At 37.4% G+C, this 16,535-nt stretch overlaps 3 protein-coding genes across 3 annotated transcripts; 1 reads left to right on the top strand and 2 right to left on the bottom strand.

The window, feature by feature from the left end:
- Positions 1-2,093: 2,093 nt before the first annotated feature.
- dnase2b (deoxyribonuclease II beta) lies at positions 2,094-7,360 on the bottom strand. The gene is made up of 6 exons (XM_059341490.1): positions 7,215-7,360; positions 6,835-7,009; positions 5,852-5,930; positions 5,370-5,531; positions 4,013-4,210; positions 2,094-2,985 (listed from the first exon to the last, which is right to left on the bottom strand). Exons 1-6 carry the CDS (start codon positions 7,322-7,324, stop codon positions 2,651-2,653), a joined length of 1,059 nt encoding a protein of 352 aa, XP_059197473.1. The 5' UTR covers positions 7,325-7,360; the 3' UTR covers positions 2,094-2,650.
- A 1,312-nt stretch (positions 7,361-8,672) lies between these two features.
- On the top strand, positions 8,673-12,997 carry uox (urate oxidase). Its single transcript, XM_059341921.1, has 8 exons — positions 8,673-8,830; positions 9,904-10,116; positions 10,308-10,424; positions 11,359-11,437; positions 11,505-11,691; positions 11,885-12,008; positions 12,629-12,712; positions 12,794-12,997. Exons 1-8 carry the CDS (start codon positions 8,810-8,812, stop codon positions 12,863-12,865), a joined length of 897 nt encoding a protein of 298 aa, XP_059197904.1. The 5' UTR covers positions 8,673-8,809; the 3' UTR covers positions 12,866-12,997.
- A 127-nt stretch (positions 12,998-13,124) lies between these two features.
- Positions 13,125-16,239, bottom strand: samd13 (sterile alpha motif domain containing 13). Its single transcript, XM_059341922.1, has 5 exons — positions 16,047-16,239; positions 15,574-15,693; positions 14,261-14,303; positions 14,037-14,148; positions 13,125-13,952 (listed from the first exon to the last, which is right to left on the bottom strand). The coding sequence occupies exons 2-5, from the start codon at positions 15,599-15,601 to the stop codon at positions 13,809-13,811; spliced, it is 327 nt and encodes a 108-aa protein (XP_059197905.1). The 5' UTR covers positions 15,602-15,693; positions 16,047-16,239; the 3' UTR covers positions 13,125-13,808.
- Between the last annotated feature and the right edge of the window lie 296 nt (positions 16,240-16,535).

Here is a 16,535-nt window from a genome sequence, read left to right as displayed (position 1 = left end):
TAGCTTCATTTTTAAACATGAAAACATTTTACTTACGCATCTAGCCATCATCATTTCCCTTCACAGCCAACTGTGCAGCAGGTTTGCAAGGCTGCTATAGTGATATCTCACTGTTAAACGACACTGACACCCATATCTCTCTTACCCCATCTGCTTCCTTGTTCCTTGTTTCGTGCTACACATCAGAATGTTGATCTGCCTGTTATAAACTTGGGACAATGTAAGAGTTATTTGCCTCTTGAGTACAGTAGGAACCAGTTTTACTGTCTGTTTTAATGAATATATACAACACTGACAACAGTAAGATACTCTTCAAACTGATCTTATGTATATGGTTCAAGCACAAAGCTTTAGATAGAGGTTTTACATCCACAAAGAATTAACTGCTTAATGCACACATTCTTAAAATGAAAGTGAAAGTTTTGATACTTCTAATAAAGAATAATCATTATGAAAGTTATATGTGGACTGACAAATAGTTTGACACAATCTGAACCCACCTGGCACTCCCAGGGCATTACAAACACGCTCACTCATTGAAATTTTTGTAAGCATCCAGAAACCAGAAAGCAACAGAACAAGTCAAGAATATAACCAAGTTTGTGACCTAGTTTTTATACTGGAAGAACACGTTTGTTCTCTTTGCCTCTGCTGGTCCAACCAGTTTTTCCCACTGTGTATATGAAGATGTATCGTGAAGGAGAACACAATACAATAGTTCACTTATTTTTGATGATAACAAACTTGGTGGCATTGTTTGTTGTTGGATGATACTGGCTGGCTGCCTTTTACGTCTGCATGAACCCTCTAAGGCCCTCAGCTACTCAGCTGTTTAGTTTTGCTGTTGGACTTTGATGCCTACATGGCTGGATAATGAGACAATGGGTCCTGCAAAAGACATGCAAAAGACCTCACCACCTCTTTAACATAAAAGCAAAACACAGCAATAATAGTTATCATGTGTTTTTTGTTGTTATCAGCTTGTAGTCGTTTCACATTTCTCTGTAGTTTTGTGTCTCTTTGTGGTCATTTTGTGTCTCTTTCAGTGGTGACTTGTAACTAAGGGGATTGACTGTAGTGTTTTTATATATTATTTTAGGTTAAATTATCCAGCAGTATGAAAAAGCAGTTAAATTAGCTCCAGCTTTACCAGCTGCAACATTAAAGACGTGAACACATGAATGCATCTCTAGTTATAATCGTGTAGTAAATATTATTCCCCCCAAAATAATTGATTTATTAATAATTCTGCATCATGACTACTTTTACTTTTGGTATATATATATATTTGGATGCTAATACTTTTATACTTTTCTACATTTTTAATGCAGGTTTTTATTTGCAACAGAATATTTTTACACTGTAGTACTGCTACTTTTACTTAAAAGAGTACTTTTTCCACCACTTCTCTTTTTGTGGCCCTTTTGATAGTCACTGTGAGTCTCTTTGTATCTCTTTGCATCTCTTTTTTAGTCATTTTATGTTTCTTTGTGGTCATTTTGCACATCTTTCTGATTGGTATGTGTCTCTTCTGGAGATATTTTGCAGGTGAGGGCCAGGATGTCCCTGACACATTGGGCCCAAACAGTCAGGTAAACAAACCCCACAGGAACTAACATTTCATGGGAATCATAAGGAAAGTGAAACAGACTGCTAATGAGAGCCACCAGTACTGCAACACAGTGAGACATAGTGATAACTGCACAGAGCCAATGGGAGAGCTGAGGTCAGCTTCACGGGACACTGGAGCTGTAAAATCTGATTTATGTGTTGACATGTTCATAATCTAATGGTCCACAGAGAAAATACTACACACAGAATGAGTTCCCCAGTTTGACCACCAGATGGCATTGTTTAACCCAAACATGGTGCACATTGTGAATAACCATAAGAGGCCTTTAGCCATGCAGTTAGTTTTGGTAGAAATTGTGATGCTTAAAGCATTAAAAAAATGGAATAGAGGCTTGTTTTTCCAGAAACAATGTCTCTGTCACTCTTGTTCCTCAGAAAACAGTTTATAGAATTTTCTGTAGATTATCCAGAGTAAATTCGATAACTTTGTTTCTTTAAAAAAAAAAAAGGTTGCTAATGAATGCTTTAAAATGATTTTACTTTTAGTAGTAGCATTGTGGTAAAGCAGAAACTTTAGATATCTCAAAATCTGCACATAGAAAACCCTAAACTATATGCATGGTTAGATCAGGAGGAGAGTGAGAACATGTAACAGCAGTAGGAGTGAGGAGTTTTTTAAATGAACATAAAAAAGATCTACAGCAGTAAAATGCAACATACACGTATAATACAGCAGGAATATTCATCTAAAAAGGGAACAGAAACCTCTTTCTCCACAACGAGTACTTGTACTTTTTATACTTTACGTACATTTTGCCGATAATACTTACATACCTTAACTCAGGTAAAGTTGAATGCATGGCTGTACCTTGTAGTGGAGTATGCTTAACAGTATGGTATAAGTATTTCTACTTAAGTAAAGGATCTGAACAGTTCATCCAGCACGGCATACCTGCGTGGTCTGATGGTTTAAGTCTACCAGGATCACCTTCACATTTAGTCCTATTAATTTGAAACCGATTTAAACCATGTCGTGTGAGACTAATCCAGTCCCAATAATCCTCTCTCTTTATATCGTTCAACAGCCAATGTACCAGTCCACCACCTGCCTGAAGGCTTTGTAAATCAAGGGGTTGTAGGTGCAGACCAGCCCCCCACCACGCCACATTTGGGCCTTCTCCCTGTTCAGATCCCCCAGGCAGGTCACCTGGTCCTCGTAGGCCAGCGACACGCACCACTTTGAGTGGTCGTATTGGGACCAGAACAGGACTGATCCTGGAAGCTGAATCCTCTTGATGTTCATGGCGTGTTTGGGCAGGGAGCAGTTGGAGGGCAGCTCGTGAGCTTCTCTCTGCCAGGACTCCACCAGCAGGTCGACGTCCAGAGCCTGAGCCACCCAGCCCGTGTAGATGTCTGAGTGAATTCAGCCAGAGGGTTACTTTAGTTGCATTATGATGAAAAAATACAAATACAGCATATAGTGAATATAGTAAGCTAACTCATTATTCAGCTTTAGAATGGATTTAATGTTAAAAAAATATTCTAACCTTTTTAAGTTGTTAATGTTGCATTTGTTGTCTTTGTAGGGAGTAATTCTATAAAAATGCAAATGAAAACTTTAAGGACATTTCAATAAGAAGTGTCTAATGTAATCCAATGCAATTCTTTTAAAATACTGTATTTTACTGCATTTTATGTATATATTTTTTTACTTTATTTGTATTATTATTTTTATTATTAATAAGTTCATTTTATTTTCATCTTATGTTATGTGTTCTATGTATTCTTTTTTTGTATTCTTATTTTACTAATTATTAGTAATTATATATCTATTTTTCATCTTCGTTTGCATTAATTATGGCATATGGTATTAAAGCATGTCATTTCCCTTATTGTAAAGCACTTACATTTAAAAAAATATATTTTTAAGGGATTTTAAACTATTATTATATTTTTCCTTTTAAAATGCAAAAAAAATAAAAATAAAAAGCACACTGAAAAACAGGGGGCCTCAAAAAATCCAAATCCATCCAGATCTGAGAGGTAAAAATAACTGCTCAAAACTGCCTGCAACACTGAGGCCATAATACATGCTGAGAGTCACAGGAGTCATTGCCTCATTGTAGGAGGTCACAAGCCAGAAACACTGGAAGCAGAGAGTACTGTCATAGGCCTTGGGTGGGGTTTGTTCATATGCATCACAGCTCTGAGATGAGAGTGTGTCTGCACCTGATAATGAGTGCCTGTGGCAGACAAGTGAAATGTGCAAACAAGACAGAAGAAGATAGAAGGTGCGAAAAAAGTTTACAATTGCAATTTAGCTCTGGAGTGTATGTTCAATTACAATAAGACCAAAAGAAGTACAGCAGCAAACGGGCAACTAGATGTCCTAAAAAATAAATATAAATAAATGACCAACTGTGCATGAGGAATACCTTACCATCCACATAGCGTTCAGATTTGACAAAACTGACAAACTTGTCCCCTTGTATTGAGAAAAGCTGCTCCACTCCCTTATCTGAGGCCATCGGAGGTTTTCCGCCCTCACATAACTGGGCCAACTGCGGCAGGTCGGCCAGGAAGGCAGCAGGTACAGAGCAGTTATAGACGCGTGGGTAAAGGTACACCATCTGCTTCACTGGAGACAAACAAAGAGAGAAATATTACATGTTGTATGTTAGAAAACTAAAGTTTGCGCTACACTGAAAAAAGTATAAACTTGCTCAAACTAAAAAAAAATGATGTCCAGATATCACATCTAAAATATTTGACTTCATAGAATCTGAATTGAGTAACTTCTTATGACCTGATTATTTTATGTTGATGTAAACAATAATACTGCACTTGACTCAACCTTAATTCTTTGCCTTGATCCAAATTATTTTCTTAACATTTTAGTTATTGAACCAAACTAAAACATTTAAATTGAACCAACCTCATATAGTCACCTTTAACTGAATTAATGTTTGCATTGACACCAGTTAATTTATTTACATATACCCAAACTATATTTTTCACATTTTATTTGACTTAACTAATTTTTGTATCCCTCCTTATAAACTCTATAAAAAAGACACTTGGCCAACAGATTACATTAAATGTATTTATTAATCTTTAACATATGAACTATATGCAACATATTACATAAACGGTCTGACTGTGCAGTGCACAGTGCTTTCTACTCAAACTAAAAATATTGCCCGCAGGTCATGAAAAAGAAAATAAAAACTTGAGAGAAATCAAAAACTTTGTTTTGGGTCCTTAGGACGTATATTTAGTTCAGTATAAATCAAACTTGATGTCTCTAAATGCAAAAAGAATGAGTTTTACAATCAAATCAATAATTTTATCCTCTTTTAAATGTCAGTTATTAGTTTGAATGAACAACTGCATGTTACACTTTTTTCAGTGTATAGGATTGGATGCTTCTGACAGTATTTCTAACAGCCAGTATGAAAATGAAATAACTTGAAAATGTTTTACTTGATAGGATTGAACTAAATTATTGTTTAATAAATTCTGATTATATCCCAATAGCCACAAACAGCTACTTCCTGGCTGCCTTAATCATCAAACCAGAGACCCCCACTGACACAGACACTTTTCAAAACATAACTGGACAAACACTTTACAGGTTTATGTCCCTTTTGACTTATATCTGTCTGATTGAAGGCGGCGACACAAGGTCAGCTCACTGTGTAAACGTTGTCTTGTTTTCAGCAAATAGAGAATTATGTAAGAGTTGTGTAGAGAGCTGGAGTAAGTCTGGACCTCTTGCTTCATGAGCCTTCACTCACCTATTTGGAGGAACTGTTCATAGTGGTAGGTCACGCACAGAGCAGTCTGGCCGTTGACTTTGCCAGAGGAGGGGTAAAGGTAGCCGCTCTCAGGGAACGAGGGGAAATGGGGAATGCTGTGCGAAAGCCAGAAACCTTGAGAGCGGTCAAAGAGCAGTACCCCTGCAGGATGCACACAAAAGCACTTAAAATGCCTCTGACATACGTGTTAACCAGCATGCATGCTTGCAAACATTTCCATCAAAGTCACTTCAGGGCAGTCAATAATGCAAAGTCAACAGCAGTTATCAGACAGATGCTCTTTGCCCGTTTCCTCCCCCCTGACACCAAAAATCAATCTGTTCCTTTTTGCTAAATCATAGCAGCCATGTCCCACAGGTATAGAGTATCACCTTGTCATACAGACACAATTCATAAAATTAAACAAAAGAAAATCTAATAAAAAAAACTATAAAAAAAATAAATAAATAAATGAACTGTACCTTTTGTGTGTCCGTATCCTTGTTTGTATTCCAGGTCTGGTGGCCCGTCATTGTAGAGTGCATAGACTGAACTGTTAGACTAGAGGGAAATACTTGTTTTATGCATACAGTTTATCAAGTCATGTCCAGAGTTAGATGAGAAGATCCCTCTCTCCATCAGTTGTGCTTTTGGATCTAGACTATTTTAAGATGTAAGGGCCGGGCTGGAGCCACATGTCACATGATTTTTAGGGTTTCAAATATATAATGAAGTTAACATTTTTAGTTTGTTTTTAATTTCATCATGACTATTATCCCGAGGCTGGACAGGCTGGACACAGATTGATCTCCAAACTCTGCAGTTACATGCAGCTCATAGTAAATGGCAAGAAGAAGGACTGTGTTGTTAGTTTGGCTGGGGAAGTGTGTTAAATGTCAAGTCTCAGCTCAGTTCAGGAAACAAAAGAGTCTATTTGACAAGCTTATCAACTCTGTTAATAGTGTTCTGCCCCACTGTGGGAGAACTGGGGTGGTAGGAGATTTTTAAGGGGAAAAATAGCAGGTCAATAGTAGATGCCACATAGAAGTGGTGTATATCACCTGCAACCTAAACATGAATGTCATATATATATATATTTTATTTTTTTAAATCGTGAGATTAAAATGGTCAAAAAGCCATACATATTCAGAATGCTTTATGTCTCTAGTTTGTGGTTGTAAAGTTTCATGAGGCTGTGAGTATCCAATAGATCACAGCAGGTCATTATATACAGTGAAGTCAAACTTCAACTTTTGGGCTCATTGAAGCGTATCAGCTTTCCAGTGATATCCATTTTATGCAATCTAAGACTGTTTAAGAACCCCAGTATGCAGAAATATAGATATAAATACAGTAGGTGAAAATAACACGTGTATTTTAGTGAGTAACTGTGCCATCCCACCTGGGATTCATACCCAGGAATCAATGTATAAATCACTCTTGAAGAACAGGGAAGTATTCTCACCTTGTAGGCCTTTCCCATGTAAAGCTGGTTCAGTGTGTTTCCGATGGCTCCTTCACTGGTGTTAATCATGAATTTACTCATCTGCCAGCTCCCTACTGAGGAGTCAAGGTACATGTAGTCTACCCCACTGCCAACTTCGCCAATCTTATACCTGGGCAGTTTGTAGATGACAAACCTGCAGTGGAAGGAGAGAGAAATATATATTTTTTTAATATTTTACAAAAGAGAGAATAATTAAACAGATTGTATATTGATTTCAATGCTCAAATGTATTCAAAGTGCCAACACTATCTGTTTACCCTCCAAAAAGACAAAGGGAAATTCACAATAACTAAAACCTTTGTGGTGTAACTCTGCTGCAATGTATCATATCAACTCACCAATCAACAGGCTCGTCAGCTTCATTTTTACAGGAAATGCCAGTCCTGCAAACTGCGCAACACAAACACATGATAATAATCTGTAAGCATGAACTGAAGTGTGTGGCCATCCTGGATGACTCCTGCAGCTGAAGTGAACAGAGCAGTGAATTAAAAAAGGGGATATTGAAATATTGTGTCTGTTTCGTGTGATTCATGATTGGGTAAACTTGAAAGTAAAGGCAGTACAGCTGTCCCTGGATGTGAAACAGGAAGTCATAAGATCTGGTCACATGATGGGGAACACTGAAGGGCAAGGGAGTCCATGAGGCTCTGGCACTTTATCTGTGTAAATACACTGCGACTACATATTGAACGTCTGTTAATCCAGTGATGGTTGGATCTTTATTCAACATTTTCTTTACATCCAGAGTGCTGCACCTGGTCACACCTGAGAGCTTTTCCGTGGAACCCCAGTCATCTTTAATTAGCAACTGGGCCGCTGATCACTGAACTGGAAACCATCTGGTCAAAAGACTCTGTTTGCAAGAAGAAGTGAAATACATTTAAATTACTTTTTCTATTTTTTATTTGCATTGATTAAGGCTGATATTTAACTCAAACATTAGCTGTGCAGTTGCCCTTCTAACTTAAAGAGGCAAGCAAAAGGCCCCACCATGTCTCCTACACAGGTGCAAGACACAGACTATATGTGTGCGTTAACAGTAAATAAACAGTATAGAGGTAGATTCTTCTTTGTTGCCAAGTTGTAAAAGTTAATCTTACTCAAGCATGACACTCTATGACACTCTGTCTCTTTGTCTTTAAAGCAATCTCCACTAACTGACTGTTAGGCCTGTTACCTCCTGGTTGGTCATTTTGACCCCAAGGACACTTCAAGAGTGCAGACTTTCACCAAGGAAGATCTCACAATGTTAATTAGTGTATCTGCCTCATGACTTGAACCCACTAACAGAACTGAAAACAATAACGGATGTAACAAAATGTAAACATTTGTATAACTGCAGGCTCATCCGAAGGTGACCAACCCATGATCCTTTGGTAATGATTGACATGTATAAAGACTAACTTGTCACCTTATACAAAGGTGGAAAAACAAATGAGCATTTCTCTTAAACATATTCACTTATACACGGTCACTCCTATATTATTTATTATATTGAACATACACTCCATTATGTTTTTTTTTTTTACCGCTTTCCATGAAATAATTGTGAATTATTAATGACAGATAAGTGTGTATTTTCACAACACAATAAAAATTTTCACAACACAATAAAAAGATCTATATCCGTTCATTATTTAAACATTGCATTCTCTCTGTGATCCCACATGTGCATGTAATAAAGCAGACGTGTGTGTGTGTGTGTGTGTGTGTGTGTGTGTGTGTGTACCCGTTTGCATGCAGAAAGGTGTAGTTGCCAAAAAAAACAGGTTAAATTTTGCCTAGCATGACTTCATATCGCCAAAACATAGGTGCAAAGGTTGCACCGCCCTCTCTACAAAATCAAATGGTCCTCCATCAGTAGACACACCTTCTACTGGAGGGACAGCCAGAGGACAGACAGACAGCAGGTAAAGGAGAGGAAGATACCATGGCAACTGCTTCAGAACAGGTAAACCATTCAGTGTTATATAGAACAAAAAAGTTCAAAATTCAGAAAAAGATAAAAAAAAAAAGATTTATTTAATTAATTTTTGACTAATTGTGGTTACCTTAAACTCAGCACTGGAGTTTATCTCAGTTTTGGGGTGAACGTCCACGGGGCCAAACATCGTCTGCCGAACAAACCAGTGTTCATGTCTCATAAAAATGAAAAAACATGACTAAATCATACACTACTTTCCTACCTGCTACTGTAAATGTGAAGTGTAGTATAATATTAAGTCAGTATAGACTGTTTTACCGATTTCAAATGTTTTATTTTTCACTTTGTGGATCTCTGCTGTTACTGATTCTCTTGGAGAAATCTAATGAAATAAATGTATATACTTTTTAATTTCTCTTTTATTAAACTGTTCCTAAAGTCAAATTTCATATATTTTTTTATTTTTTGATGTCATATTGCTGCTTCACTAAAACATCACAGGGATTAATAAAGAAAACAATCAGCTACTCTCCTATGTTAAATTAAACTGCACATAGACATGTCTCAGTGCTCAAGCACACATGATCTGCAATTAGACCTAATACAAAACTTTAAAGGAAAGAAGAAAAGAGAATTAAAAAAACACATGAATGAAATTAAATCATCGCACGGTTTAAATACCAGCAAACAGGGCTTGGCAATACCTCAAATGTATCCAATAATTTTAATTTATGGTTTGTAATGATGTGTAATTTTAACCTGGGCACTAACTGTAAAGAACAGCCACCTCTTCCCTGAGCTCCAGTACTTCAATACTTTTATTTATTTTAACAAAAATGAAAGTCAGGTTTGCACTTGTTGGCATTTGTTAGTGATTGTTTTTTTTGTTTTTTTCAATTCAACAATTATTCTGTTTTATTGTAGTTTGTGTTTTTTGTTTGTTTTTTATTGAAATTTTGAATTGGCTTGGTGTGAAAAAAATTGGGATTTTATTTTTTGCCCTACCAAAAATATTTAATTTATTGCACAATACACCTGTTTACATCACTGGAAACTGCTGAACTGCAAAATGTCAGTTATATGTTCCTTTGTGTACACAGAATGTGGAGTTTGTGCGGACAGGCTACGGCAAAAACACAGTGAAGGTGCTGGTGATCAGGAGAGAGCGTGGCCACCATTACATCATCGAGCTGAAAGCCGACGTGGAGCTCACACTCAAATCACGCAAAGATTATCTAACTGGAGACAACTCTGACATCATTCCCACCGACACCATCAAGAACACCGTCCATGCCCTGGCCAAAATCAAGGGGGTAGGTCACCAGCCTCTACACCAGTGACACTCAGATACCAAGGTGCTAGAGCACATTAAAAGCATCATAACTGAGCTTGTCAACATATTTTTCTGTCACCATTATGTTGAATGTCTATACAGAAAGTAACTGAATTGAGCATGTTGTCACAGCCTGTGTCTCTACTTTTTGTGTTATGCGCATCTGGTCAGGTAAAAAACATCGAGCAGTTTTCCATGGATATCTGTCATCATTTCCTGACGTCTTTCAACCATGTGCTGAGGGCCAAAGTTCACATGGAGGAGGCTCCATGGAGAAGGTTGGAGAAGGTAAATCACAGGATCATCAATCCAGGACACAAGAGTTTGCCTTTTTGATTTGAGACATTTTACTTGTCATAACGGGAAAAGCATAAGTGGAATAAATGATACTAAAGAGTAGGCTTGTTTCACCCCTGAGCTCACCCAGCATTATGACGGATGGATGGTGGCAAATCCAATCAAATATAGTTACACTATATATCAGTTACACTGCTTTTCCTGCTGTGACATGTCAGAACATCTGCCATCAAAGTATTTAGGCACCACCATGATTTAAGTACACCTTAGAGGGATTCCATAGACAGTGTATTACCTACGGTATATGTTTGAAGAAACAGACAGGAGTACACAGAAAAGCAATGTACCGCTGTGGACAGGGGCAGCAGCAAAATGTATTTAAGCCACCTAAAACAATTACATCAGTCTGTATGCTATATTTACGATATTTCCTCTGCTTAACCTTGCTGCTACCCTTAAAAACCACCACACTCCATTGAAAGAGACAGTAATTTTACCTTCCAGAACACAGGAGTTGCTGGTCTACCACTGCCTCCACCATTTATCTTGTTTGTGTCATAGTGAGAGTTTTGGTGTTTCATTCAAGTGTTTGTGCAATCAAGGCAGCAGTAAACCAGCAACTCCTGTATTCTGGAAGGTTAAATTATATATTTTGTCAAAAGAGCCTGGTGGCTTTGAAGAGAGCATAGATAGAATGGCTTCACTTTTCTGTTGGAAATGGCTGTCTGACAACAAGGTAAAGCAGTGGAAATATTAAAAAAAGTTTTTTTTTTAAGTGTTTAAATACATTTTGCTGCTGCCCCCGTCAGGAGCAATTACTTACTTAGCTTCAGTGCTGTCACTCCTGCAGCATCTCCAAACTGAAGTTCAACAACCCCACCCTCATCAAACATGATTTTCAACCTGTTTTTCTTTGCTTTCTTAGAATGGAGTAGAGCATGCTCATGCATTTATCTACAGCCCAGAAGCTTGTCGCTTCTGTGATGTTGAACATTATCTCAACGGTAAGCACAACTACACACTCACATAACATATACATACATATATATACTCACTGACACTGATCCCCAGGTATCCCAGTGGTTCACGGTGGGGTAAAGAACATGACAGTGCTGAAAACCACCCAGTCTGGTTTTGAGGGTTTCCTTCGAGACCGCTTCACTACTCTGCAAGAGGCCAAGGACAGGTGTTTCTGCACCTCTGTCTATGCTCGGTGGCTCTACAACAAGACTCAGGATGTCGACTTTGATTCTGCATGGTAATTATGTTATAGGGTCTGAGAAGGAGAATACTGCACTTACTAAACCCCTGAGGTGAAAGTATCCATGATGTAAAGTTCAGAGTTCAGAGTCCTGAACACAAATAAGAAAAATCTCTCCAGTTTCAAAAATCCTAAAAGATGCATTACATACTTATTACATCTGACTATCATCACATCAACTTCTTTATAGGAAGAAGGTGAAGGAGACGATTATTGAGAAGTTTGCTGGCCCCTACGATCGCGGGGAGTATTCACCCTCTGTGCAGAAAACCCTTTATGAATCACAGGTTCTGGTCCTGGACAGAATTCCTGAGGTAAGTCCACATGTAACATAACATTAGATTCTTGTGCACATGTTTACACATCAGCAAAGTTACTTCATGGTAAATAAGGAAATGGATCCTCAATGACAAAGCATCATTTGAGTAACATCCAATAAAAAAATCTGAAATCAAAGGAATACTTCACTCGCATGCCTCCACAATGAACAAAGAATACAAATTCTTGATGAACTAAGTAAATGGGGCCATGTTTAACAACAGCAAACCAATATCTAAGCATCAGTTTAAAAAGTTTCACACAACTTAGATGACTTCCACACTGCAAAGGTAAGACCTGTTTATGATTTATGCTGTTTTCGACTGATTTTCAGTGAAAATGCTTATTTGGGAAGTACTGGGCACAGATCAGAATAAACGAGACCTGTGAACTAATTTTTTGGTGGAGTTTTGCTGTTGTTAAATGAAGCCTCCATCGACTTAAGATAAATAAGTCTTTTCTCTGTTGAAGTTTTCTTGAAAATTTGAGGCAACACAGGGAGATTAGTTGATAAAAAAGATTATCTTTTTGGGGAGCAAAGAATTCCTTTAAATAAAAAGCCATATGCACAATAACTTGTTCAGAAAAACTAAGGCTGGAAGTATCTGTCTTTTAGGTTGAAGAAATAGAGGTGGTCATGCCCAATCAGCATTACTTCACCATAGACATGACAAAAATGGGCCTCAGCAACAAAGATGAAGTAAGTATTATTAATATAACTAATATTTCATGGTCAATCATGAAATTATTTGGTTACTGACCTGTATATTTCTCCTTGTAGGTTCTTCTTGCCTTGGATAACCCTTCAGGAAACATAACAGGGACATTGCGCAGGAAACAAGCCAAGCTGTGAAGACACTTCCAGGAAATGCTGCTGCTGTGATCTACATGTCACTCTCGTTATCATCAGAATTACAACTACAACTCAATATTTTTTGAATATGATTCGAACATTTGATGACAGTTAAAATAAAATGAAATATCAATACAGTTATGAACTCATTTTGTTCTTTGGTGAGAAAAGAGCACCATTTATTGCAAATCTTTGATTCCAATATTCAAACTCCAGTGTTATGTTGCACATATACATTGGTCATAAACACTTCAATACAGTTGTCTTTGTGACAATGCTGAAAGCACCACAGGTAGGAACATAATAAGAATATATACACATAAATATTTTTCATATCAAGAGCCTTGGGCCTAGACAATGTAGGTGTGCAGGAACAAAGAGGTTTTCGGTTGGCTCATTGTGTCTGGAAAACAAAACGCTTCATTGTTTCATGCTAAGGACGATTCATGGACTCAGCTGCACAGTTTAGAGCATAAAAAGGGATTTTAGGGCAAAACGGGATGCACCAGAATCATTTTCTGCATGTATCAAAGTGTTCAGGTATGATAACATACACAGTTTTCAACTATATATCATCTTATATACAAATATTTTTTTTAAACCAACATGGGTTAATTCACTTTGCACACACACACATACGTACACACACACACAAATCATACCTGCACAGTATCCACCCCAAAATTCCTTCTCTTAAATAAAATACACAAAAAATTAAATACATATCTCAAGCAGCAGAAATAAGAATGGCTGAAAGGGTAAACAGCTGAGTTGACTCCATGTGCAACCCATTTTTGGGGTCCACGCTTATAAAAATATACAGCATTCAAATCCTGTTAAGGTGCCACTGTGGCCAGAGGAGTCTTTGTGAAGTGGCAGCTAACCTGGAGTCTCCTGACACGATGATTGTCATTGAGGCGGGTCATTAGGACGGCCTGCGGTGCTACGAGGCGTTGCTCTTCAGGTGTTGAGTTTGCAGCGGCTTCACGTGATACTCATAGATTTTCAGTGCAGGGCCGAGCTTGATCGACAGCCCCGTCAGAACGTCGTTACGCGTCATCAGGAGCAGAGACTTGCCATCGATTTCCTGTCAGGGGGAGGAAGAAATATTTGACTGGCATCCTAGTTTGTTTTCATCACGACAGGAATTTTGAGCAGAGAGCATTCCAACCTGATCCTGAAAAGCTGTGGCTTGCTCCTCAAATCCTGTTGCTTTGAAGTAATTGACGACGTCAGCGACCCCCCAGTTGGCAGGGTCCGGCAGCTGGCCGTTCTCCACTGGGCTGTGGGGTCACAATCAAAAGTAATGTGCATATAAAGTCGACTGCAACAGCTGTTTCAAACACTCTTAAAATATTTCAGTAAACAACAACGTACAGTAGTTGTAAACAATACCTTTTGGTGTCAACAGAGCCATTTGCCTTGTCTTCCATACCGGCTATTAAAAGAAAAGGGACAATGAATAAATTCATCATAATCAAATTACAATAGACATAAAATATAGCAACTTCAACTCAATGTTGAATATCCAACATAAAAGTCACCTTAAATAGTGTCAAAAACATGTTTTTACAAGTTTTTATAACCTCAAAACTCAAAGTTCACTTATTTGTTTTTTTCTGAAACTTTCTACAAGTCGACAACTCTGCAAACTATCTACTGACAAAGACTGTAAATGTGGTTTGAAGCTACAGAAAATACTTTAGATTAAACATCAAAGTACTATTTCAAACTTTTCATGTTCACTGTATAATGTATACTCTGCAGCTGCTTGTTACATTTGTTTATTGCAAATATGCAAGTGTAAAATATTCAAAACTAAGATCAGCTAAACGTATTTGATGGTTTATGCATTCATTTATACACATAATTCTGTCATTTAGATTGACATTGACAGTATTTAGTATCTTAAGACATCTTAGGGGAGGAATTGAAACAACTAGTTGATTATCAGACAATAGTCAATCAACAGATTAGTATAAGTATAACGAAAAGATACGAAACATTTCTCTGGTTCCAGGTTATGAAATTCCTGCTGCTATTCATCATTTTACATTTAATATACTTGGGTTTGGGACTGTTGGTCACACAAAACACATCACTGTGGGCATTTTACAATATTTTCAGATGTTTTACAATGCTGTAAAATAAGCATAGTCTATTATATGAACATAACATTAGCCAAAATAAATGTTATTTGAATCCTTTAAAAAAGGCAATACAACATGTATAACTTCACAAACATAATGGTAATATTCCTCACAAATTATACATAAAATAACGACATAAACACTGTGAAAACATTTTTCATATGCATTATACAAGCATGAAATAGATTGTGTATGATTGCTATAGCAACAAGAAAGTTATTATATTTTAGCACTTTAATACATGCAATGTAGATGCAATTTAGGTGTTGTCCATAACTTTAGTCTGGCATGTTTGGCATCTTTGTGAGTTGAAGAAGAGTGAGTGAAATAGTGCATGGGCACAACACGAGTTCTTGATGAAGCTACTTAACATAGACTGTATATAAAAAGAGGATCTGAGGGTTTACAGCAGCAACTTAATTTGTCTTAAGCTTATTGACACCACGAGCTGTGTTTACTTTCACAACGGAAACCATGCTTTGACTCGAGAAGATTTCTCTGGGGACATGAGGTTTTAAGTTCAAAAATTGGCCACAATAACCTAAATGAGTCTCTTACAATCTGTAACGTTGCAGTAATTTTTCATCAGATGTCTTCTCCTGGAGAACTTAGTGGGTTGGCAGCTCAAATACCAGCATTGTTTCTCTTCCGCGGTCTGACAGTCACTGGGTGTCTTCACTGAAATGACAGTAAAACAGTACAGTTGCTAAAACAGGTAAAATGACAATAACAACCGAAACACAGCAAAAGCAAAGCTAACGCTAGTGTTGTTTCAATGACTGACAGCGGGGAGAGATATAGTGTGGAAATAACGACCAAAAACTCACGTTGTTAGCTGGAATGATAATAAAGAGAATAATGATACACACAACTGATATTGCCCTAATTGAAATATTCATAAAGTAAAAAATAGCTATTTAGTACGACACGCTAAGGGACGACAGTCAATATTGCATCGCTGCCTCTTCGTATTAACGTTAAGCTAACAGGGAAAGTTAGCTCGGTTTGCTAATACAGAATTTAACAGTTACCTTATTTCAGATGATTCTGGCGTGACAACAACAGTTCCTCCAAGCTATTCACCTACTTACGATAACAAAAAGTTTTTTTAATCACCGAGATATTTTACAAATTAATAAACGGTGTTATTAATTTGATAAAATCAAGATGTAATCAAGTAAAGGCAACTAGCCTCTCGTCAACGGTTTAGCTTCCTTCTCCCACGACAACACAGAATCATGGGAAGTGTAGTTTCTTTTATTTCAACGCCAGCGTTTGTAGTTCAGCACGATCAACCACCTGCTGAAGTACATCGCTGCAATTACCACACATTTCTCATCACATTGAACACCAACAACTGTAGTTTTTAATAAAAAGAATTTATTATAGTGACATATCCTTTGTTACATAAAATCTGCTACAGCAAAGTATATTCCCCTTGCAAACACAAGTAAATATGGGTGGGAAAAACGTGTCAGCCTTCTAAATGATGTGCAAAATATCCCACAAACTAAATACGG

The sequence above is a fragment of the Centropristis striata genome, chromosome 9, assembly GCF_030273125.1.
Source record: "Centropristis striata isolate RG_2023a ecotype Rhode Island chromosome 9, C.striata_1.0, whole genome shotgun sequence".
Classification (NCBI taxonomy): domain Eukaryota; kingdom Metazoa; phylum Chordata; class Actinopteri; order Perciformes; family Serranidae; genus Centropristis; species Centropristis striata.
This window is presented reverse-complemented; position numbering and strand designations above follow the sequence as displayed.